Raw genomic sequence first — 23,081 nt, 5'->3', positions numbered from 1 at the left:
AGCCCTTAATGAGTTAACTTTAATCTAACGCTTCACATTTAGTTCCCGGGTTCTAAGGAAACTATGAGTTCTCAACGGATATCACACACACACACACACACACACACACACACACACACACACACACACACACATATATATATATATATATATATATATATATATATATATATATATATATATATATATATATATATAGGTTCAGGTTAATTTGAGACCATACTAATTTTATGAGACCGTAATACGCAATCTAAAAATAATTTTAAAATGCAAAATAAAAGGAAAAATCCGAAAATTCTTTTTTTAATTATTATTTTCGTCACTTTTTTTACCTAAAAAAATAAAAATAAATAAATAAATAATTACGGTTTTTTTTTAATACGTGAAATATTCTAATAGAATATTACACTGTAAATATTCTAATGTGATTTTTAGAATGTTAAAATATTCTACTAGATTTGTCAGATATGTAAAATATTCTAATATTCTACTAGAATATGTAAAAAATGATTTATTATTTTTTTTTGGTATTTTTTTAATTTTTTTTTTGGAAAATATAAATGACGAAAATAATATCTGAAAATTTTATTTTTGAAAAATTTCAATTATTTTGCATTTTAAAAATGTTTTTTTATTTACAAAATGAGTGTTTAGGATTGCGTCTCACGGTCTCACAAAATTAGATCGTCTCAAATAAACATATATATATATATATATATATATATATATATATATATATATATATATATATATATATATATATATATATATATCATTTCACACATGATTTTGAAAATAATAAAACATGTTTGAAATATGAACAACCTAAAATTTTGAAAAAATAATGAAATTAAAAATTTTGAATTTAAGGAATAAAATATTTTTAAAAAAAATATTTAGTATAAATGAAAAAAAAACATTTATTAATTTCGAATTTGATAATTATTAACTTATTTTACCATTTACCTATATACATTTTATAATAATATGATATTTTTATGTTATCTTAATAAAATAAGATAACCTTCGGTCTCGAATAATTACTCCTATAATTATTTTTTAGAAAACTAAATAATAAATTAAAATATCTTACCAGTAAGCGGTAGCATGCGGGAGAAGTTAAAATGTACAAGAAACCCACTTCAAATGGGCCCCGCGACGCCATTTTAATACCCTCTTATTCAATTAGCGGACCTCAATTACCCACAACTCTACATCATCACAAAAGATATTTAATGGCCCTACATGTTACACATCACCCCCTTCATCTCTCAATTATGACAACTTTGTGGTGTTTTATTTTATGACAACTTTGTGTGGAGTTGTTTGATGTTATTATTCATATATTAGTTTGTATTTGATATTTCACATTTAAACTGTTTTCTATTTATTATTATTTATATCCAATGTTTAAAAATCCGTTTTTTTGTTGAATCGGTTTGGTGGCTAGCTTTCGGTTCAATCAGTTCAATCCAGTTTTCATAATTTTTATAAATTTTTTATTTTTTTTACATACATACATATATAGTATTGGTGTGCGTTGATTTCAAGTTGTATACACTCTGTTAACCTGATCGATTGAGTTATTCAATTTGTTTTGGAAAGAAGTTGTTTTTTAATGGGCTAAGTGAAATTCAATTATCCAAGTCTAAACAAACGGTTTTTACGAGTTCTACTACACCGTTTCAACTTTTTTTTTTTTTTTTGAAGAAACCGTCCGGTTTTATCTTATATAATAATTGGAATAAAGTTGATTGTTGTTGAACCGCTCTCATCCCCGGTTTCGTTTTTGGTCTGACCGGTTCAACCGACCAATTTAAACTGGGATTTAAAACATTGTTTATAGGCTGATTTGAATTAATACTTATTTACCTAATAGTTAATTTATCAATCATTTTCCCATTATTTATATTGTTATCGACATCATTTTTAACATCTTGTACAATAATAATAATAATAAACACATTCAAACGTTTACAGTTGAATATAAAACAAACAACTTTAATGATTGTATATTTAGACTTTACCACTATCTACTTTAGTAAGAAACTATCCTCTAATCTCTTTTTTTAATAACAATTAAGTTATTTAACATCTTTTTTTTATATATAAAACCTAATATAGTTTGTTGTTTCTTCTTTATATATGTTTTTAATTAAAAAGTATTTTAAATATATAATTATAAGTTAAAGACTGTCATTAAATAATATGTCAGATCAAATATTATATTATATTATTAAAGCAAAAAAAAAAAAAAAGAGTTTCTTTTCTCTTTTGAGTTTTGATGTAAAGTGGGTCTTGGGAATATTCTAGGTACGTTGATAGGTTGTCCCCCATTCTTTACAAATTTCAATTCAACAATACGAGGGACTAAATTGTCACAATACGAAAGTTGAAACCCTCCGAAGCAAATTTGAAATATAAAACAAAGCTTCCCGTATAGAAACAAATACAGATATCGTATAGTATGCATTGAGTGGTTGTAACTTGTACGTGTAGCCGCCACACTAAATCCGACATGAGAGCTCCGATTGGGTGCAGTAGTATCCATACGTCTATATAATACACCCTCAGCCTCATCACCTGAAGAACATTGCTAACAATCCTTTCAGAGAATATTCTCTTCGTCGACGATCAAAATGAGTCGTTACGTCATCTGTTTACTTGCTTTCTCGATCATCGCAGTAGTCCATGGCCGTGAATTGGCTGATGATCTTCTCAGGTTGCCGTCGGAAAAGCTTGATTTCTTCGACGCTGGAAAGGACGACTCCGTTGGTACCAGATGGGCCGTCTTGCTTGCCGGATCTAATGGTTACTGGAACTACAGGCATCAGGTAATCGTAGTAAACAGGATATTAAATGCTTGAATTTTGCATTTTTAGTTTTTCCTTGATAGGTTACGAATTACGATCAGTTTGTCGTCGTCGTTACTTACTCTACCTGTTCCAGAAGAGCCACAAACTTTAATTCTTCAAATTTAATCAGAAAATTTTCTAATTATATCTAACATAAGGATGATGATTGTGTTAGATTTGTTACTGAATCCATATAGATATCAATTTTTTCCTTGGGGAGCATAAAGCATTCAATTCGACTTAGAAAAGTAACGTGTTAAAGGAATATTCAGTCAAAAATTTGTCTGGGGTCAGCAGGAACTGTGCTTGAGCAAGGTTAGGGGATTCGTAATGAGTGATTTTTAACAAGTTATTTACTGCTTACTTTTGTCCGATTATGTATTTTGTTTGATTGAACATTTGAAAAGTTTTTGTGGAAGTAATTATCTGAACTCTGTCTCTATGCTAGCAAGTTGCTTGTCTTTATATAAATTTAAACATGGTTTGATCATGGAACCTTTTAGGAATTATGGAAGCTATACAAAAAAACAAATTCCCAGATAAAAATCATCAAATCTTGAGATCCATTTGCTCATTTAATCTAAGAAATAAAAACCTCCTTAGTTTGTATGTGGTTCAAGAAAGTTAGTTTGTTACAGTATGCAATAGGATGACCTCATTGAAGCTTTCACTTTTTTTCTATATTTGTCCTTGAGAAATTACAAGTCTCACTTGTCTACATATTTAAATCTTTTCTATTTATGTCAAATGACTCCAGGCAGATGTATGTCATGCATATCAAATCTTGAGAAACGGTGGCGTGAAGGAAGAAAACATTGTTGTTTTCATGTATGATGACATTGCATATAATAGAGAGAATCCCAGACAAGGTGTCATAATCAACAGCCCAGATGGTGATGACGTTTATCATGGAGTACCCAAGGTTTGTTTTTTTATCATCATCCATTTACAATATCATATATATTATGAGATCATAATATAACCGAAAAACTAAAATGAAACAGGATTACACTGGGAAAGATGTTAATGTTGACAACTTTTTTGCTGTTTTACTCGGTGATAAATCCAAAGTCAAAGGTGGAAGTGGAAAGGTTGTAGATAGCAGCCCAAATGATCGCATTTTTGTTTACTACACCGATCATGGTGGTCCTGGTGTTCTTGGTAAGTTACTATTTTACCCTTACATTTTAACAACCAACTTTCCATCAATTGTAACATGAGAGGATAAAAGAAGGGCAAAAAGGTAAAATTAAATTATTTTGTATTCTTTCTCAGGGATGCCAACAAATCCTTACATGTATGCAAATGATCTTAATGAGGTCTTGAAACAAAAGCATGCTTCTGGAACATACAAAAGCTTGGTAATTTTTAAAAAATTTTGTTTTCATACTATCTCCCTTTCTAATAAATAAATAGGTTGAATCTCCTTTTGACATGTGTCACTTAAATACAATTTTTCATTCCACATATCAAGAGATATATTAGGCAACACTTCAAAATTCAAATTTACTTTTTCTAATTATATGTTAAATTTGAAATTATAATAACTTTAAAATTTTGATATATCTCTTTAGTTTTTTTTTTTTTTTATATAATTATAAATTTTTACTATGAAAGTTGAATTAATTTTATAACCCGTGGTTCCCACGGGTTATAAACTAGTGTATAATAAATATATACTTTTGATAGATATTAATCCTGATTTTTTAAAAATGTTCAGGTGTTTTACCTTGAAGCTTGTGAGGCTGGAAGTATATTCGAGGGTCTTCTTCCACAAGGTTTAAATATCTATGCAACCACAGCCTCTGGCCCTGATGAAAGCAGCTGGGGTACCTACTGTCCTGGGGAGTACCCTAGCCCACCTCTAGAGTATGACACGTGTCTTGGTGACTTGTACAGTGTTGCCTGGATGGAAGATTGGTATGTTTTTGAAATTTACAGTTATACCCTTTTTACTAAAAGAAAACTAATTCTTTCTATCTCTCTTGTTGCTTACAGTGATGTACACAATCTGCGAACAGAAACTATCAGACAGCAATATAAATTGGTAAAGTTATTTACTTTTTATACACTTTGGTAAACTTTTTTTTGACATGATTCATTTTTATTTATTTATTTTAGGTTAAAGATAGAACATCAAGTGACAACTCTTATTATGGATCCCATGTGATGCAATATGGTGACTTACCACTTAGCAAAGATAGCCTCTACTTATATATGGGCACCAATCCAGCAAATGAAAACTTCACTTTTACTGAAGAAAACTCGATATATAAATCACCTAAATCTGTCAACCAGCGTGATGCTGATCTTTTACATTTCTGGCATAAGTTCCGGAAGGCTCCGGAAGGTTCCGAAAGGAAAATGGAAGCTCAGAGAAAGTTCACTGAAGCCATGTCACACAGAATACACTTAGACACCAGTGTACAACTCATCGCCAAGGTTTTGTTTGGACTAGAAAAGGGTCCGCAGGTGTTGAACACCATCCGATCCTCCGGAACACCTCTAGTTGATGACTGGACCTGCCTTAAAACATTCGTAAGGACATTTGAGACACATTGTGGGTCCCTATCACAGTATGGAATGAAACACATGAGGTCATTTGCTAATTTATGTAATGCTGGAATCACAAATCAACAGATGGTTGATGCATCATCACAAGTATGCACTACATTCCCATCAAACCCTTGGAGTTCACTAACCAACGGTTTTACTGCATAAGGTGGTTGATTTTATCAAAAAAATCAAAAGGGGATGGGCTATTAATCTATTATGATTATGTTTGTTGAAATATATATATGGTAGTATATTAGTGGTATTAACAATATATATAGATATAGCTTCTTTGTATATAGAGATTGAAGCTTCTCATTATAGTTAATTAGGTCCACCACCACGAAAAGTTGTTATATGTTATATGTTATATGTTATATGTATGTAATGGTGTAATCTTTGATATGCAAATCATGTATGCATGGTCTACATGATGTTGGAAAAAGTTGAATTGCTCAAATATTGTATGCTATTTATTGAATTTGAATGTGTGGAGGTACAATGCTATAATAAGGGGGAAAAATAGAAAGTACACTGCTACATGAACACAATTTTTGAATTGGTCAACACTCAGCGCGTTTGATACAATCTCAAATGGTTTAGTTTTATCAAATTATGGGCACCATGGGCTTCTACCAGGGCCGCCATAATAAAATATAGGATCATCAACATAATCAACTTCATATAAAATATCATAACAACGATATTCATCAACAATGGTGTCGGACCATTCGGGTATCATCAAAGGTTCTGAGTTTTGTTCAACCCGCATACGTTTCATGGTCCCACAGTTCTCAAAGATTGGTGAAGGAGTGTAACCGTTGCCCATTTGTGTGGCTGTGTGCGGGTGAGTCTTGACCCTGGTGCTATACACCTCGCCACCCCACTTCACCATGAGCCCATGGTGCTTTAAAAACACAAACAGCTCACCGGGCCAATACCCTATGTTGATCGACTCGCCATAGTTCACCCACCAATTGTTTGTTTTTGGATCCTATTTATTCATAAATTTAAATTACATATATAGATAAAATATGAAATACCTTTTGATTATAAAATATATGATGGTTAAAAACATAAAACTAACTTTTCAAATCTCAAGTGATCACCGCTATGTCACATTGATGGTGGTTAACAAAATATAAAATTAATTTGAGCATAAAATGTTAAAAATCTTTGAAATGTCCCAAAATCTTGTAATTTTTAATTTAAAAACCTTGTTTAACTGGACCAGAGGGTATGATGATATAATGTAAAACAAAAAAACAAACTATAGCTGTTTTATGGAATATTACCTTAATAAATTTGTTAAAAGGAATAGTGTGCAGACCTTGTAAATGTAAACAGTGATTTGGTAGGGAAGGCCCTTAGAGTTAGAGATAGGATAAATGGCCGCGCCAAGAGCTACTTCATGGCTCACTTGAACGAATCCTGGACACGTCATGTCAAAGCAACCTGTTTTAATTGATCCATCGGCCTGTTAAACTTTACAAATAAGTGATATTGTATATATTCAAAAATCAAAATTTCCTTTAGTAAAAGAAAAGGAAACAAATAAATAAATTGGTCTATGTAGACAAATCGTTACATGACTATATGGCATATGCACATTATCATGCACAAATAAACTATTAATTACGAATTTCACAAAAATAAAAAATGTGATGATAACAAAAAAAAAAAAAAAAACTTACTGTCCAATAGACATATAAGCGAGTTTCGTGATCACCATAAACACTTGGATTTACCTGAAAAGAATATAAGTATTTTGTAAACATAACTATTTCATTTCGAGAAATTAAATATCCTCCTATTTTTTTTCCTACCAATCCTCCTACTCATTTAAATGATAACATGTGTCACATTAATATACTAACTATAATTAAATTTCATTAAATGGACATTAAATGGTACATATGTCACAATTTAATTGGGTAGGAAGATTTGTAGGAACAAAAGGTATGAGAATATTTAGGTGTTGTTTGTTTTTTTGAAGCAAAAATCCATAAAGTCTGCGGACCACCTCTGCAACCCTCTGTAATAGAAGAGATGGACCAAACGGCTGCAGACTATAATAAGAAGCGCGTTTGTTTTTTTTAAATCTGCATGCTGCTGCAGATTTAAATCTGCATGCTGCTGCAAATTTTTAATACCAAAAATTTAATAATATATGACATTTCGGCAAGAATTTATGATATTTCAGCAAAAAAATAATTATATTTTAACAAAAAATAATGATATTTTAGCATAAAATAATGATATTTCATCAACAAATTATTATTATTCAATATAAAAAAAAAGAAAAAAAATTTCAACAAGAATAAACAAAAAAAAACGAAAAAAAATGTAAAATAAGATTCCGGTAATATATAATCAATATTTTAGCAAGAAAAAAAGAAAAAGAAGAAGAGGTTGGAAGAGGTAGGAAGAGGCAAAACAAGTGATGCGCCAAGAAGAACACGCGCAGAGGTTTTTAAATCCGAAGACTTCTAAAAAACAAACAATTGCGAGATGAAAAGTGTTGCGCATGTGCTGCGTCGCGCAGCAATAAGAGGTCTGAAGAGGTTTTTTTTCAAAAAACAAACAGCACCTTAATTTCTCATCTCAAAATCATCAAAAAAAAAAAACTTACATTATTTTTAGATATCTAATGAAATAATGAACATCAGACTTAATAAGTTCTAAAAGGAACAAAAGAAAAAAAAAATCTTACAGCCCATCCAGTTTCAACAATTTCAAAATCATCCACATCGCCATTTTGAATAAGAACATGAGAAGTACTATACTCGTCTTCCTTCTCAACGTAAGGAGTCCACACTTTGATATCGGTTTTGGCCCCTGAGTAGCTGTAACCCTGTGTGAGTACAAGTGCCACCTAATCATAAAAAAAAAAAATAATAATAATAAATAAACATATATGATTTCAAAATATTTCTCTTTTTAATAACAAACAAAAATGTTTGATATAAAATATAATTTTATGAAAGGCGTCTTATAAAGTTAAATCCAAGACCTAAATGACCACACAAAAATTTGAGTAAAATATATCTTTAGTCTCAAAGTATAGTTGTTTTTTTTTTTTTTTCAATTTTGGTCTCAAAAAAAAATCTGTTGCAATTTTGGTCTTTAGCTATATACAAAGATCAAAATATAATTTACTCCGGAAACTTAAATATCATATAGCAAAGACGACCAATAGAATTTAGTTGAAGTTGGAATGCAAACCGAATGATTTGCCAAAGAGTTCCTTGGGTCCTTCAATATCGTTGTTTGATTCTTCGATTCATTAGGTGTCTTTCTCCCATAACCATGGACATTGAGAAAACGCTTATGAACTCTGCGAATTGGAATTGTTCCTTTTGGACAACTTCCACTTTTTTGCCATAGTTGTGATGTTATTGTCATAGTATTGTCTTCCTTTTTGGTATCTTTAAATGTTTTTTTCATCATACTGTTCTCAATATTCAAAACGTTTGTCGGTGTCATCTAACAAAATACCATGCATGTTTTCGTTATTTTGTTTCTAATTTCATCTCAACATGCAAAAGGTAGAAAAAAACCTGGATAGTATGATTCTTTAAAGCTGGATGTTTAAAAGCCTGTTGCTTGTAGATATCAACACAGTCAATTATGTCCCCGTCTTCACTCTACATTTTCACATTGTGTATGTCAACTATGTAAGTTCAAAATGATACAAATACAAACTCAAATTAGATCTTTTAGCTAGGCAACAATGTAGACTTATCGTATTTGGATTTTTTAAAATAAACATATGACATTTACATTTTTATTAAAAGTAATTTATATCAGTTTTAACTTTTAAGAGATTCATAAGAATAACAAAAGATTGTTCTAAAAGGACTATATATAGCTTACCAAAATGCTTTTGACACCTTGCTTTTTGGAAAATGTTGTTTTTCTTGTTGTAGTAGCATTGAAAAGGTTGCTTTTTGGAATAGAGTCCCCCTCCACTCCATCACTAGTTATAGAACAAGAAAGATATATTATTCCAAATGACAAAATTACCCCCAATTTCATATCCATCTATTATAGTTTCTAGTGAAGATATGAGAGAATGGGGGATTTTTTGGAACACAAAAGAGTGAAGTATGATTTGAAGATACTTAAAGAGGCTAAACTTTAAAGTGGTGTTCTACGTAGTTATGCATGATTCACCTTCTATATCATCCAATTCACATTCTCTTTTTCAATTTGAAAATAACCAAGAGTACCAACTATAATGCAATAAAAATAACAACATTATCAATTAAACAGATGAAAATATTCGTCAATACAAAAAATAATAATACAATAAACTGATAAGGAAGACTGCATATGCTTAAGTTTTGATTTGCATTCCATAGTGTACATCTTCAAAAGCAAGCATTTTTACAACACCAAATCTTCGCATATTTACATCATTTAACGTACCCAAAAATAAACACATTTACCCAAAACTTACCACAAAATAAGCACAGGGTACAACACCACCAAATCCAAATTCAACCCGAATCATACTTGTTTTCTTTCCTCTTGTATAGACCGAAAAATCCGTGCTACAGAAGCAGTTGCTGACCTGGCGTTATGAGGCACAACTCTAATAACACGTGGCGCCTCCTCCGCCACTCCCACCTGAGCCACCGCCGGAGCCGCCACGGGTGCCGCCGGAGGAGGAGGAGACGTCGGAAAAAGAGAAAGCGCGTTTCGATTCCATGTTTTGTCACTTCGACTGCTTGCTGTACTCACTTGTACCTCACTATCGTTACATGCTTTAAACTTGACCCGGGTCGGGGTCTGGGTCTGGGTCGAGACAGGTGGATTGACCGGTGGCATGTTGTAAGCTGGAAAGTAGCCATGGCTAGCCGGAGGTGCGAAAGGGTGAACCCCGGTTGGACCTTCATAATGATGATCAGAAGGATGGGGGACACCATAGTTACCGAAATTAGGTCCCATCATGGGCCCACAACCACCATAAACCGGGTTCATGAACCCGGGTCCCGGGTAGGGTTTGTACACGAGTCCTTCAGATGGTGACATGACCGGAATCAACCATTGGTGTCCAGGTGGCGGATTGTAATTCCACGAGGAGATGTCGGCAGGTGGCAGCGGCACCGGTAACGGGTTGCCGGAAAACGGTCTGCAATAAGTTGTCTGACTGCCATTTTGAACGGTGGATAAAGAGGCTTTCCCGGGTGCATTTTCAGCTGAGAATTCCGTCTCATCATTCGGCTTCTCGAGGGCGAGGGCGAGGGCGTTTTCGTCATTTTTGTGTTTAGGTTTTATAACATATTCAATGGGAATTTTCTTGATTGGAGTGACTTTTGGTGGTTTTGATAAATACAAGTTTTCTTCAAACAAAAGTTGAGGTGATCCAGCTATTAATCTCTGAACCTGTTTTTAAGTACAAGAATGAAACAATTAAGACTTCAGGGACCATAGTGAAAAACAGGAATAGTTCAGGGGTATTAACGAAAGATTATACCTTTATCAATCTGTGGAGCTCGAACACTTGAACAGCAAAGACTCTTTGTTGGCTGTAAAGGATAAGGGATGCAATTTGAATGAGTTTTTTGATTTAAGGAAAGATATTGTCAAGAACATGTAATTAAAGGGGTTGAATTGAAAAAACTTACTTGACAATAGCTCTTCTTGCTTTCCAAAAATGTTTTTGACCAATAATCCCTACAACATCATCAGGAGAAATATCGACTCCACAAATGGAATCCACCATCGACGTCTCTGAAACAGCATCAGCATTCGTAGGATCATTATTATTAGGGCTTCTTAAAGCCTCCATTACTGGAACCGAAGTATTCTCATACCCACTAGCTTTAGATGCTTCATTTAAACCGCTGTCACCCCACAAAGTGTTATCAGCTTGTGAGTCGCCTCTGTAATCCCTTAAATTCCCATTATTTGAAGCATGTCTGTGACTATAATTTGAAGATTCGTTCGTCTCCTTCAAAGGAACTTTAGGGTTTTGCCTGGACAGTTGATTTGAGGCAGATCTAGTAAAATCTTGAGAGTTTTCTTTTTGAGGTTTATTGATGATTTGTCTAGCATTCTGAACATTTGATAAACGACCTGAAAAGGCTGCTGCACCAAATGGAGTGATGCCTTCGTTTTCTCTGTTTTGATGATTTTGACTTGTTCCAGATTGTTGATCAAAGATTGGAACCCTAAAGTCGTCATCTTCTTGTCTCCTTTTATGTTCTTGTTGTTGCACACGTTGATTGTTGAGCTCAGAATGGCGATTGTCCGTCATCCTGGTTGGGTGCATTGAAGACGATTGTTGAAGTGGGGAAAACGTAGCCCTTTCATTCATGGTGCCCTAAAATCATAAGATAACCATAAATTGATATGAATTACTTCAAATTAAAGCAAAAGTTAAGTGTTTATTAACTCACCGGTGTTGAAGATGACGGTGGAACAGAGTTGGCGGTGGAATTAGGGTTAAAGGGCAACGCTCCGCCATTGAACCTCTGTGAAGGTATACTAAGCTGTTCGTAAAGAGCCATTTTGTTTCTAGGAGGTGCTCGTGGACCTCCTTTTTCAGTATCATTCACATGAAGCCTTGGAAACATTGGCCCCATGGTTTTTTCTTCATCTTTCCCTCTCTTCATCTTTCTCTTTCCCCTTCAAAATTCAACCACACAATCAGGAAAAAAAATAGGAAAAACTTGGAAGGGGTTGCTTTTCAATCTCAAAATTGATATCGATTTGAAGCTGTTTTATGCTAGATGTATAGAAATTCGTAACAAGAACGGCGGATGGAACAATATCGGTGAAGAAATTGCAATACCCTAAATTGGTATTAAATTTGCATTTGGAAAGTACCAAATCTGACAAAAAAATGTACAAAATAGAGCGAGAGATACCTTACAGATCGGAAAACAATGATCCTAACTTAAAAGAGCATTGGTTCCTCAGGAATCCCTAATATGTTGGACGTTTGATTGAAGTGATGACAGTGAAAATTTCCCCCAAATTGAAGATGCGACACCAACCCAAAACAAACCTAATCGGGTAAAAACGGGATTTCTTCGACGGAGATCAGAATCGAAGCAAACCCCACTTCCGATGAACAGAATCACGAAACCCGAAATAGCAAAATTAGGTTTTCTTGTCAACAAATCATGGATTTTAAAATAGACCCAGTTATGGACACAAGCATAAGTTATGAAATAAACAAGAATCAAATAATCAGGACTCTAGCAGATGAACCGATTGTGAAGAAGCGAGATGAACAATAGAAACCAATTGTGTTTGGTGGGGAAAAACATGGAAATTAACTACAAATTTTCCATGAAAAGGTCATATGAATAAAAGAAATGCAAAAGTGCAAAACAAGTGGACCCAAGATTTTTGAAGATAGAACAGAATCTTTAACGCAAGTTCAGACATAAAATAGCATATCACAGGTACTAGTGGAGCCACGTCACCTACACATAACACTACCATAACTCCGTAATTAATAATATACTTTGTACATTTTTAACATAAACATCCTAATTAAAGCCTAATATCAAACCGAATCAAACCCTTAATATGGTTTCGTACAAAATAAACCAAACCACCTATTTACCGGTCTAAAAATACTTTGCTTCAAAAACTGTTTTCATATAACTTCAGAAATTAAATATTCTTCTAATGACAAGTGTCATGTTATTAATTTTATCAAAATTTGACACTTGTCAGTCTCTATATATTAAAACAGTCTCTATATATTAAAAGAGAAACATAAAGACATCACCTTCAACAATCATGGTCATTCATTATGTTTCCTTGATTAATTTCAACCACTGGATCATTTTGATAATGTCATCTTAAAATAAAATAAAATTAATATTGATTAAATTTGAAAGTTTTGACGAACTGATTTAATGTTAACGTCGTTTATAAAAGGAATATATTCAACTCAATTAAATCTTATCATAGTTTTTTAAAGTAAATTTCGTTTATTCCTAATTAAAATCACGTTCTTAACTGGCATCTTTCTTATATTCTTTCAATTCATGTTTATTATATGAAACGTATCTACAAGACTACGGGATATTGTCGCTCAATTTCAAATAATCAAAGAATTCGAAATTTAATATCATTTCCATAATCATTGTTGAAAGTTATGTATAAATCATGTGCTGCTGTCCGTACATTATGTTTTCTTCAGACCATTTGCAGCATCACGTTCGAACAGCATCACCCTTTGCAGCATCACATTCATCATCCAGGTTCCTTCTTTAATATTAGGGATGAGCATAACCGGGTACCCACCTATTTTCGATGGAACCGGAACCGCTCCCGGAACCGGCGATTCTGAAATTATTGGTATTGGAACTGGAACCGCTTACACCGGTTCCTAGAAATTTGGAACCGCTCCCGGAACCGCCAAGACCGGTTCCGGTTCCGGGTACCCGGTTTTTTGAATATTAATTTCTTTACTTTATACATGCCATTGAAATTAACTTTTATAAGCAATAGGAGTTCAAGATATAAACTAAAACAATTAAAAAACTTGATCTTAAAACAGCAACACATGGGGAATTTAACAAGTCAGCAACAAACTACAAAACAACAAAACATAAACAGTCTCAAAACAACAAACAACACAAAACAACAGCAATGGTGTCGCGAAATCCCTTGATACCCTGATGCCAATTACAAAACCCTTGAGGCGAATTGCATAATATGCATCCGGAGCTTTTTTAGCTTTCTCTGCCTCTTTTATGACCTTATTTGGCAGCTTAATTTGCGGGAAAAGATACATTGCACCTTCTACTTTGTTGCAGGTAACACCCTCTACGCTGTTCAGTGCATCTTCTAATGCCTGTAGTTTCAATATGTGAAGGAAAAAGAAATTAACAATTATCAAGAAATTAAGAATTGCAAACAAATTAACAATTGAATTAACTAACTGACCAGAGATGTTCGAACAAAGATTCACTGATGCCACCTTGTAGATTTGTTCCCGAACTTTAGGACTAAAACCAGTCACCTCCATGTAACCACCTCTTTTCCCACATTCCCCATAATACCCTGAACAAGTTTTGCATTATATTATATCTCTCACTAGTTACTACTCTCTTCATATTATCAATACTATTTCATATTCACAAATAGACAATACCTTTAGACAGTGACTGAGAAGAAACCAAGGGAATATCCTTGTCACCATATCTCATTGAACGAGCAACTTTCTTAAAACAGTGGCAGTGCTTTTCAAAGACATAAATGTTTCCCTGATAAACCTGCATAATGTACATGAATGATGAATGTCACCCTACTTAATCATGCTTCTACTAAAATGCCAATAAAAGTCTGGAAATTAATTATCATAACATAGAGAAAACACATTTATTAGTGTTTAAAAACTAATATAGATTTACCTGGCCAGTTGGGTTTCCTGTATTAATGACAACAAGGGCTCTAACAATAATACCCTTTTGTCTAGCAGTTTCCAGTTGCTTCTTGAGCTCAGAGACCTCAAGTCCCCACCCTGTTGCTTCATCAAGATAATAAGGAACCTGAAAAATCATTATGCATTGCTCTATTATCTTTCTTGTATCCAAAACGTTATCAAAAAAGATATAGTGCATTTCCTTAAACCCTTAAACGGTTAAACTTCATTTCCTGTTATACCCCTGTGACTATATGCACCAGTAGCTCTACCAGGAATTTGATCAAGAATCTGCCATGCTCTTTCTATGGAATCAGCACTGTAAGTTTAATATATGCATATTAGTATACTTGAATGCATATATTGATTAAAAAGATGGAAAGTTTTCTATAAATATACTAATTATTAATGATTTCCCCGATATATACATCCCTGGCATGCTTATTTAATATGGTTTTTAATGAATCCAGTTCATTACATTACCTGAGCCAGAGAAACAATTCACCACGTACAACATACTCACATTTCAAGACCTGGCAATAAAGGGAAAAACATTAGTACAAAGGTCATTCTAGCTAACCTTTCCTTGTTGGTGTTATAGAAATAGTAAAAGGGACTGGATCGACTTGAACTTAAAACCCCTGAATTGATCTTCGAAATCAAAAATAAAAATTAAACAATGATCTTGTACCCAACTCCGATTAAGGCGTTAAGATTTAAACTGTATAAAGCTCAAGTACGCGAGCTAAAACAAACAAGATCGAGTGATGAAAAAAGTAAAAAACATAAATGCGAAGCAAGAAAACGACCTTTGTGTTGAGGGAGTCGACGGTAAGAGGTTGTGTTGACTTGTCGGAAGCCATTGATGTGTCGGAAGGAAGAGATGTGAAGAATCGAGCAAGCCTAGCAGAAGATAGTACTGATTTGAAAAAGAAGAAGAAGAAGACGATTCATGATGGGGATTGAGCAGGTTCTGGTTAAATATAGAGATGTAATAATCGAAATTTCAAGTAATCGATGGAACTTACCTTGAAGATAAATATAGAGTTGTCTTTGTAGATTGAACCGCCGATTGAGCAGGTAAGGCCGACGATTGAACAGGAAGTTGCGATGGAACGAGACTGAGAGTAGAAGAGTAGAACGAGAGTGAAGGGAGTTCAATGTCGGCGTTTTTTTTAGAATGTAAACCCTAGAAACACTTTGACCTAAAAGTAAATGAAGTTATTGTTATTTTTTTTTAAACAAATCACCACTATATAAATTAAAATATATATGATTTTATTTAGAAAAGGCGGGTACCCGCCGGTACCCGGTTCCGGGTAACCGGCGGTTCTGGGTACCCGGTATTGGAACCGGAACCGGCGGTTATCCAACGGGTAACGGTTTTGAAAAAATTAGAATTAGAACCGGAACCGCTTTAGGCGGTTCCGAAACCTTGGGAACCGGAACTGCTTAAGCAGTTCCAGTTCCAAAACCGGCGGTTCCGGTTCCGACAGCAGGTACCCGTTTTTTCTGCTCATCCCTATTTAATATGATGTTCTTAATTTTTATTAATTGTATTAGATTTTTTGATTCTCATTAGTGTTGTATTTTATTGTGATATTGGATGCATGAATAATCTTGATTATAAATATTGGTGTTTGTTTTTCAATCTTTTACTTTTGTCTTTTTGACCTTGCATTTGATGTTTCACTCTACATGTTTGATAAAATCCCCATGAGAAAAGCATAGTGACTTTTGATTAACTGTATGTATGTATGTGTGTCTTACATAATTAAATTTTTTTTTGAGATTATTTGGATTTCACGGTAGTTAATGATTGAAAACTATCATTTACCTTCAGTGTTTTTTATTATCTATATTATACTGCTATTAATTTGACATATTTGCCCTAATTTATCCCTGTCTTTGAAAGGTCATATCTCAGTTATGGGAAACCCTTTTTGGTCGAAATCAGTGAGCAAAGCTTCGTATTTAAGACAATCAATCTTGAAAATAGCATAGATATGAAAATTTATAAAGTAAGATAAAAATTATACGATATTAAGAGATTTCTAAAAAGTACAATTAGTAAAAGCGTTACGGTTACTAGGGAAAAAATAAGACCATTAACATTAGTAAAAATGCAATATATAAACTAAATTATCACAATAGTAATGAAATGTCGTTATTTGATATTTCATATAATTGAAAGATATATACCAGATTACATTGATAATATACCAAAATTATTTAAAGTTGCGTCAAGTCTAATGCAAAGTTCTTGCGAAAACAAAATAAATAAAAACAAACATAAAAGTTAACACTTATATTCATAATCAATTTAAATTAAACCAATCATGATTTAGAAAAGAATTTCCATTGATGATATACTAAAATTAAATCCATATAACATTTAACATTCCATAAATTATATATATGACTTTATTTGAATAGATGAAATAGTTGTCAATATTTAATTCAATGAAAAAACGGTATATTGGTTGGTAACTTTATTATAGAATGAACGTCTAATTAGAATGTTTATCCTTATATAACAATATAATTAAGTAACATTTTTAAATAATTGAATCATAACATAATGACAAGTGGAAAATAGTTAATTCAAAAATACCAAAAAATGTCATGTGGCAAAATAAATAAGTAAAAGACATGTGACAAAATGGTTCTTATTTATTAGAATAATTTTTTTATGTTGCTTTATCTTTTTTTATTGTGTCGGCTTTTTATAACTTTATATGTATTTTTTTATATGTTCCGTGTTTAAAATTTTATATTTTGACGACTTACGCGTTCTTTTATCAAATTCAAACTTTCCAAAATCGGATTCCGATCGTAACCTACTAATTTCATCATCATTAATTTCATATATAATTTCACCCAATTTAAATTTGTATTTTCCTTATATAAATTTTTTTAATGATCCCGATTTTTTCCCTCCAAAATATTTCAGCATTTATTTCTTATGTGCTCCTTTATTAAATTTAAATTTGTATTTTACTTATATCCATAAAAAAAATTATTTGATAACTTACGCATTTTCTTTATCAAATTTAAATTTTCTAAAAGCGAATTCAATCATACACTATCAATTTAATCGTCATTTAATTCATCCATAATTTCACCCAATTTAAATTTGTATTTTCCATATATAAATTTTTTTAATGATCCTGATTTGTTCCTTTTTAAAATATTTCAAGCATTTATTTTTAGATAATGTTGCTTCATTATAATTATTATTTTCCTCGTATAAAATAATAAAACTTACCACTATATATATATATATATATATATATATATATATATATATATATATATATATAGAGAGAGAGAGATTTTATAAGCAACATTAACACTAAAACAAAGTGATTAATTTTTTTTGTATTAGATACCAACCTACTTTGTTTTATCTTTATATAGTAACAATAAAAGTTATAACTTTACACAACAAATATACATATTTCGAATTTTGCCATAGTATTATACCTTACAAAATACAATTTCCTCCAAAATAATATTCGTCAGTAATTTCATGAATAATTTCATCCGGTCTAAATTTGTATTTTTCTTATATAGAGTTTTTTAATGGTCCCGATTTTTTCCCTCCAAAAATATTTTAAGCATTTATTTCTTAGATAATGTTGCCCCATTATAATTATTACTTTTCTCATTAAAAATAATAAAACTTACCAATATGCCTATATATCTATATTTAACTTTTATAAGCAACATTAATACAAAAACAAAATGATGGATTCAAGTGACGATTCATCTTCTTCAAGAAAAAAAAAAGCTAAATGTCTTGTCCCTAATGTTTTACCCATCAATATTTCGTCAAATTACACTAGTGTAACTGTCACACCCCCAAACCAAGGATGGCGGAAACGTCTGGGGGTGGAGGACTTCATGTATAGTATCATAACAACAATTGTAATAGTAATTCAAGCAAACACAACCAACATATATATAATTGAAAAAGTTACATCATTGTATGAATTACATGTTTACGAATCAATTACAATATGTTGACAAAATATGAAATAGTAGACGCCTTAGCGTCCCATCCTCAAAAGCACTTGGTTACCTGTTTAATGATTTCCTGAGAATACAAGTTGTTTGGAAAAGTGTCAACACAAAGGTTGGTGAGTTCATAAGCTTTTGTTTGATATTATTAAAAGTCTTTCGTTTGTAAAAGTAGTATTTGTTTTAGAAAATCCAATATTTTCCTTAAAATGTATATGTAGTCTTAAATTCAAAGACCGAAATGTATAAGTAACTTTTCTTACTTATAATAAATAATGTAAGTTTATAGAGTATTTTTCTAAGGTTGTTAGGCTACAAAAGATGTTATCAAGTCATCTAGTGACTAATATAACAAAAAAATACAGGAAAATAGAATTCACATTTTCATAGAAGATACATTATAAACTCATTCTTTGCATTCCAGAGATGTTGTTTGCATTCTGAACATGTACTTTACACATTGTTACCCCTTCTTATGAAGGGTATTTCGATGATGTTGTTGGCGTTCTGTACATTTACTTTACACATTTGTAGGAGGATCTTTCAGTGTAAAATATGTTTTAATATGGTATCCGATGCCTAACATATTATATATTTAAAATGTTGGTTGGTTCAAAGAAAAATCACATCATCAATTATCAGCTATTACAAGTTTTAGTCTCCTTTTAAAGGTTGTGTCTAAGTTTGTGTTCCTAAAGCTATGGGGAGTGGTTACACCCAACCCACTCAAAAAGTGATGCCAACTCAGCGTCACGTCACCTTCATTATAAGCTTACTATCAAACCACCAACCTTTTGAAATGGTTACCACTTAATATTATTTATTTATTTATTTATTTTTTATATTAGATTACATAAGCATTAGTCAATGACAAAAGAAAAATGAAACAATCAAAAACATTAGTCAATCAACTTCCTCGTCTTCATCTGTCTTAGTCATCACTTCACAACCAACCCATCGGAGTTAGGAACGGTGCTCACGCGTGAGTTGGCTTGCCACATAGAATCTCACGCAAGAATCTCACGCATGAGTTACTCCATTCCGGATAGCCTAAACTTATTTAAAAAAAATAGAAACTTTTTAAAACAAAATACAAGAGTTTGGTATTATTATTAAATTTGTTTTATCAATATCCTTTCATAAGTTACCCCTCTCCAAACCCCCAAACACGTTATTGAGTAAAGCGTGTATATCGACATTGGAGGTAACCATTAAGCCTAAGAAAATCCCCCCTCCAATTGGATTCTATTATAGATTCATTCAATCTTCATCATCGTTTCAAAACCCTCCTCGGTTTCAATATAAATCCTTTCAATTTCGATTTGCTTAAGTGTTTTTATCTCACAAACCTTCCACACAGGTTAAGAACTATCACTTGATTATTAGGGTAATCACTCACACTTGTCAATTCTCAGGTAACGATTGTTTGTTACTTTGACTTTTTCTTGTATATATGTTTGTTTGCTCACCGATCAAACGATTGTGCGATTTTAGTAATTCGAGTTTCTTGCTTTTGATCGGATCAGATCGCAGGGGTTTCAAGTAAAAATAGTTAACGATGTTTGCTCGAATGTTTGGCAAACCTAAGCAAGAAGCTAACGCCGTAACGACGTTAGACAAACTAAATGAGGTAATCTCTTGCGAACTTTGAGAGTTTTGACTATTTCTTTGTTAATTGTCGAAATCTGTTTGCTTTTTTATCTTGACATTCTCATCTACTCGTTAACGTTTGTTGGAAGCATTGATTTTTGTAGGAGTTTTCAGATTGCTTTCTGCTCTATCTGATGTTTCTAGGGTTCGTCTTGCATTTAGTTCATGGTTTTCTGCATCCCTTTGATCTGTTTCTCGTATTTGGTTGCTGAAGGATCTGTATAAGACTATAATCTTACAAGCTATGGGCTTTACATAAGATGTTAACTATCTAATATACTTCATCCTGTTTCAAGCTACTTAATTTTAGTAAATAAGCATACCTTTTTTGCCATGCTCTAGCTAATTGGTATCAGAAGCTAGTCCTTCACTAAGGAGAAGAATGACTTGTGCTATGTTTGTTCTTACTTGTTTGATAACAATTCTTCATTGCTTGCACATATGGTGAATGTATCTTCACCAGATCTGTGAATTAGTGACTTGTGATTGAAGAGAAAATGAGAAATGCTTTTCTTGATTCTTTAAGGGAATGACTGTTGTGTTAAAGTATGGAGTGATCCTAATGTTTTTTCCCCTTTTTTTCTCTTCTATTGAATTATTAAATTTTTCTGCAGACACTTGAAATGCTAGAGAAGAAAGAAAAAGTGCTTCTGAAGAAAGCTGGTGCTGAGGTTGAAAAGGCAAAGGAGTTCACTAGAGCCAAAAACAAAAGGGGTATTAATTAAGATTTCGCAGTTTTATACCCTAATTTGGCAATTGTTTGAAAATTAAAATTATACTAATTATGTTGTTTCTCATTATGGAATTATTCAGCTGCAATACAGTGTCTGAAGCGAAAAAGACTTTATGAACAACAAATTGAACAGCTTGGCAATTTCCAATTGCGTATTCATGATCAGGTGCCTTTTAAATTTTTGTATCATCAAAACATCATCAATTTTACTTTTATGTTTTATATTTTCACTAACAGTTATTTTTAATTAATTAATTAATATTTGTCCATAGATGATAATGCTTGAAGGTGCAAAAGCTACAACAGAGACAGTGGATGCCTTGAGAACTGGAGCTCAAGCAATGAAGGCAATGCAAAAGGCTGTGTAAGTTTCAAAATCTATTTTTGTGTAAATAATAATAATATAAAGGTAAAGTAGTCATTTAGTCTCTAGAAAAGAAACTATATAACACTTTATATCACCCATTCAGCCACTTTACATATACAAGACTTAATGAGAAAAAAAGAACAGCCCCCTAATTCAAAAAGAAACACCATTATATATTTTTTGATTTTTGATTTTTTTTTTTTGTGATGCAGGAATATTGATGACGTGGACAAGACAATGGATGAGATAAATGAGCAAACAGAGAACATGAAACAAATTCAGGAAGCATTGTCAACACCTATTGGTGCAGCAGCTGATTTTGATGAGGTACTCTTTTTAAACTTTATAAAGAATTATATAATATAATTTTGAGAAAAAAAAAAAAAAATATTGATTGTATAAATATGCAAGGATGAGTTGGAGGCTGAACTTGAAGAATTAGAAGGAGCTGAGCTGGAAGAACAGCTGCTACAGCCTGCCACCACCGCACCTGCAGCTCCACTCCATGTACCTGCAGGCAGACAATCAACACGTCCACCTCCCCGCCACAACACCGCTGAGGAAGATGAACTTGCTGCATTGCAGGCTGAAATGGCACTTTAAAGGTCTCTCTCTCTCTTTATTTTTTTTGCTTCTTAATGTCCAAAAATTTGATAAAAGTTTTATGGTGTATTATTATTGTTCATGCAGTTTCAACTCTCGGTTGGAAGAAATTGTAAAGATTTGGATGTTTGAAAAATGTTGGTTATGAATTATGATCTGTTAAATCTATTCACATGGACACATACTGTTTATTTGATAACATGATGACTTTTAATCTTCTTAGGAACGAAAAAAAGGATTGTCGTTCCATTTTTATCCTAGTGTTCATGTGTTGATGTGTTATTTGAGAATTTTTTTCTTAGTGAATTCTATATCATTGTTAATGGTGATGTGTTGCATTGTTTTATGGCTAGCATATAATTTTGCCCTTTTGTTGTCATGGTGATGATGGTCAATGTTGACTTTTGTAAAAGTCAACTCCATATGTTTGACTTTCTTATAAGTCAATTGTTTACGTGTAAAGTGTGGCTTTTGTTGACTTATGCTGTGTTGGTTTTGTCAAGGTTTTGGAAAAGCCAATACTAGTGATTACTGATTACCCTAACAATTCTTAAACATGTCTGCTTTTATGTTCGATTCCTTCTGATTTAATTATAACTTTTATGGAAATCAAAACTGAAAATTCTATTTGTGGTTTCGACTTTAGATTTTATCAAGGCTTTGTAGGAACTACCCTTCCTTTTGCCACCAATGTTGTGTCTGAAACGCTTTCAACAATCAAATAAATAATCCGGTTGATCATGGGTCTACTCAAGAACCTGTAAACTGAAATGAGAGTGATCAAATGTAGGATTCCTTAGATAGATTGTTGATTATTTGTAGGATGAGATTGGAACTTGTAAGTGAGATGGAAAATCTTGGTGTGGAAAATTAGAGATAGATGACTGAAATTGAATATAA

The 23,081-nt window shown here is 32.4% G+C and overlaps 5 protein-coding genes across 8 annotated transcripts; 2 read left to right on the top strand and 3 right to left on the bottom strand.

The window, feature by feature from the left end:
- Window positions 1–2,573: 2,573 nt before the first annotated feature.
- On the top strand, window positions 2,574–5,853 carry LOC145120763 (vacuolar-processing enzyme-like). The gene is made up of 7 exons (XM_079056557.1): window positions 2,574–2,834; window positions 3,613–3,777; window positions 3,860–4,016; window positions 4,131–4,216; window positions 4,576–4,775; window positions 4,854–4,902; window positions 4,977–5,853. Exons 1-7 carry the CDS (start codon window positions 2,640–2,642, stop codon window positions 5,574–5,576), a joined length of 1,452 nt encoding a protein of 483 aa, XP_078912683.1. The 5' UTR covers window positions 2,574–2,639; the 3' UTR covers window positions 5,577–5,853.
- A 93-nt stretch (window positions 5,854–5,946) lies between these two features.
- LOC145120764 (protein neprosin-like) lies at window positions 5,947–9,463 on the bottom strand. Of its 3 annotated transcripts, none has more exons than XM_079056558.1 (7): window positions 9,285–9,463; window positions 8,969–9,055; window positions 8,634–8,894; window positions 8,122–8,283; window positions 7,103–7,156; window positions 6,739–6,885; window positions 5,947–6,402 (listed from the first exon to the last, which is right to left on the bottom strand). In XM_079056558.1, exons 1-7 carry the CDS (start codon window positions 9,450–9,452, stop codon window positions 6,022–6,024), a joined length of 1,260 nt encoding a protein of 419 aa, XP_078912684.1. In that variant the 5' UTR covers window positions 9,453–9,463; the 3' UTR covers window positions 5,947–6,021. The 3 variants fall into 3 exon arrangements, with proteins under 3 accessions (XP_078912684.1, XP_078912685.1, XP_078912686.1); XM_079056559.1 differs by having other exon boundaries at window positions 8,122–8,262; XM_079056560.1 differs by having other exon boundaries at window positions 6,266–6,402; window positions 6,704–6,885.
- Window positions 9,464–9,649: 186 nt separating this feature from the next.
- On the bottom strand, window positions 9,650–12,758 carry ELF3 (hydroxyproline-rich glycoprotein family protein). Its single transcript, XM_079056556.1, has 5 exons — window positions 12,287–12,758; window positions 11,816–12,044; window positions 11,042–11,739; window positions 10,891–10,942; window positions 9,650–10,799 (listed from the first exon to the last, which is right to left on the bottom strand). Exons 2-5 carry the CDS (start codon window positions 12,029–12,031, stop codon window positions 9,921–9,923), a joined length of 1,845 nt encoding a protein of 614 aa, XP_078912682.1. The 5' UTR covers window positions 12,032–12,044; window positions 12,287–12,758; the 3' UTR covers window positions 9,650–9,920.
- Window positions 12,759–13,892: 1,134 nt separating this feature from the next.
- On the bottom strand, window positions 13,893–16,000 carry LOC145121073 (alanine aminotransferase 2, mitochondrial-like). The gene is made up of 7 exons (XM_079056854.1): window positions 15,834–16,000; window positions 15,615–15,724; window positions 15,289–15,338; window positions 14,795–15,124; window positions 14,536–14,656; window positions 14,328–14,444; window positions 13,893–14,235 (listed from the first exon to the last, which is right to left on the bottom strand). Exons 4-7 carry the CDS (start codon window positions 15,002–15,004, stop codon window positions 14,153–14,155), a joined length of 531 nt encoding a protein of 176 aa, XP_078912980.1. The 5' UTR covers window positions 15,005–15,124; window positions 15,289–15,338; window positions 15,615–15,724; window positions 15,834–16,000; the 3' UTR covers window positions 13,893–14,152.
- A 3,976-nt stretch (window positions 16,001–19,976) lies between these two features.
- LOC145120639 (vacuolar protein sorting-associated protein 32 homolog 2-like) lies at window positions 19,977–22,504 on the top strand. Of its 2 annotated transcripts, XM_079056442.1 has the most exons (9): window positions 19,985–20,032; window positions 20,189–20,243; window positions 20,355–20,458; window positions 21,093–21,192; window positions 21,292–21,377; window positions 21,484–21,575; window positions 21,791–21,905; window positions 21,990–22,183; window positions 22,269–22,504. In XM_079056442.1, exons 3-8 carry the CDS (start codon window positions 20,387–20,389, stop codon window positions 22,179–22,181), a joined length of 657 nt encoding a protein of 218 aa, XP_078912568.1. In that variant the 5' UTR covers window positions 19,985–20,032; window positions 20,189–20,243; window positions 20,355–20,386; the 3' UTR covers window positions 22,182–22,183; window positions 22,269–22,504. The 2 variants fall into 2 exon arrangements, with proteins under 2 accessions (XP_078912567.1, XP_078912568.1); XM_079056441.1 differs by having other exon boundaries at window positions 19,977–20,243.
- The last annotated feature ends 577 nt before the right edge of the window (window positions 22,505–23,081 follow it).

This window comes from Lactuca virosa, chromosome 6 (genome assembly GCF_052849685.1).
Source record: "Lactuca virosa cultivar CGN04683 chromosome 6, Lactuca_virosa_CGN04683_v6, whole genome shotgun sequence".
In the NCBI taxonomy this organism is placed as follows: Eukaryota; Viridiplantae; Streptophyta; class Magnoliopsida; order Asterales; family Asteraceae; genus Lactuca; species Lactuca virosa.
This window is presented reverse-complemented; position numbering and strand designations above follow the sequence as displayed.

Excerpts from the sequence above, each read along its gene's own strand:
- LOC145120764 (XM_079056558.1), bottom strand. The coding sequence starts at position 9,452 with ATGGATATGAAATTGGGGGTAATTTTGTCATTTGGAATAATATATCTT. Across the intron at positions 9,056-9,284 it reads AAGGTGTCAAAAGCATTTTG|AGTGAAGACGGGGACATAAT; the intron begins GTAAGCTATATA and ends GTGAAAATGTAG. Across the intron at positions 8,895-8,968 it reads TAAAGAATCATACTATCCAG|ATGACACCGACAAACGTTTT; the intron begins GTTTTTTTCTAC and ends GTATTTTGTTAG.
- ELF3 (XM_079056556.1), bottom strand. The coding sequence starts at position 12,031 with ATGAAGAGAGGGAAAGATGAAGAAAAAACCATGGGGCCAATGTTTCCA. Across the intron at positions 11,740-11,815 it reads CACCGTCATCTTCAACACCG|GGCACCATGAATGAAAGGGC; the intron begins GTGAGTTAATAA and ends TTATGATTTTAG. Across the intron at positions 10,943-11,041 it reads GCAAGAAGAGCTATTGTCAA|CCAACAAAGAGTCTTTGCTG; the intron begins GTAAGTTTTTTC and ends TATCCTTTACAG.
- LOC145120763 (XM_079056557.1), top strand. The coding sequence starts at position 2,640 with ATGAGTCGTTACGTCATCTGTTTACTTGCTTTCTCGATCATCGCAGTA. Across the intron at positions 4,017-4,130 it reads TGGTGGTCCTGGTGTTCTTG|GGATGCCAACAAATCCTTAC; the intron begins GTAAGTTACTAT and ends ATTCTTTCTCAG. Across the intron at positions 4,903-4,976 it reads TCAGACAGCAATATAAATTG|GTTAAAGATAGAACATCAAG; the intron begins GTAAAGTTATTT and ends TATTTATTTTAG.
- LOC145120639 (XM_079056441.1), top strand. The coding sequence starts at position 20,387 with ATGTTTGCTCGAATGTTTGGCAAACCTAAGCAAGAAGCTAACGCCGTA. Across the intron at positions 21,193-21,291 it reads TAGAGCCAAAAACAAAAGGG|CTGCAATACAGTGTCTGAAG; the intron begins GTATTAATTAAG and ends GGAATTATTCAG. Across the intron at positions 21,576-21,790 it reads AAGGCAATGCAAAAGGCTGT|GAATATTGATGACGTGGACA; the intron begins GTAAGTTTCAAA and ends TTTGTGATGCAG.
- LOC145121073 (XM_079056854.1), bottom strand. The coding sequence starts at position 15,004 with ATGCACTATATCTTTTTTGATAACGTTTTGGATACAAGAAAGATAATA. Across the intron at positions 14,445-14,535 it reads TTCTCAGTCACTGTCTAAAG|GGTATTATGGGGAATGTGGG; the intron begins GTATTGTCTATT and ends AAACTTGTTCAG. Across the intron at positions 14,236-14,327 it reads TCTTTGTTCGAACATCTCTG|GCATTAGAAGATGCACTGAA; the intron begins GTCAGTTAGTTA and ends TTGAAACTACAG.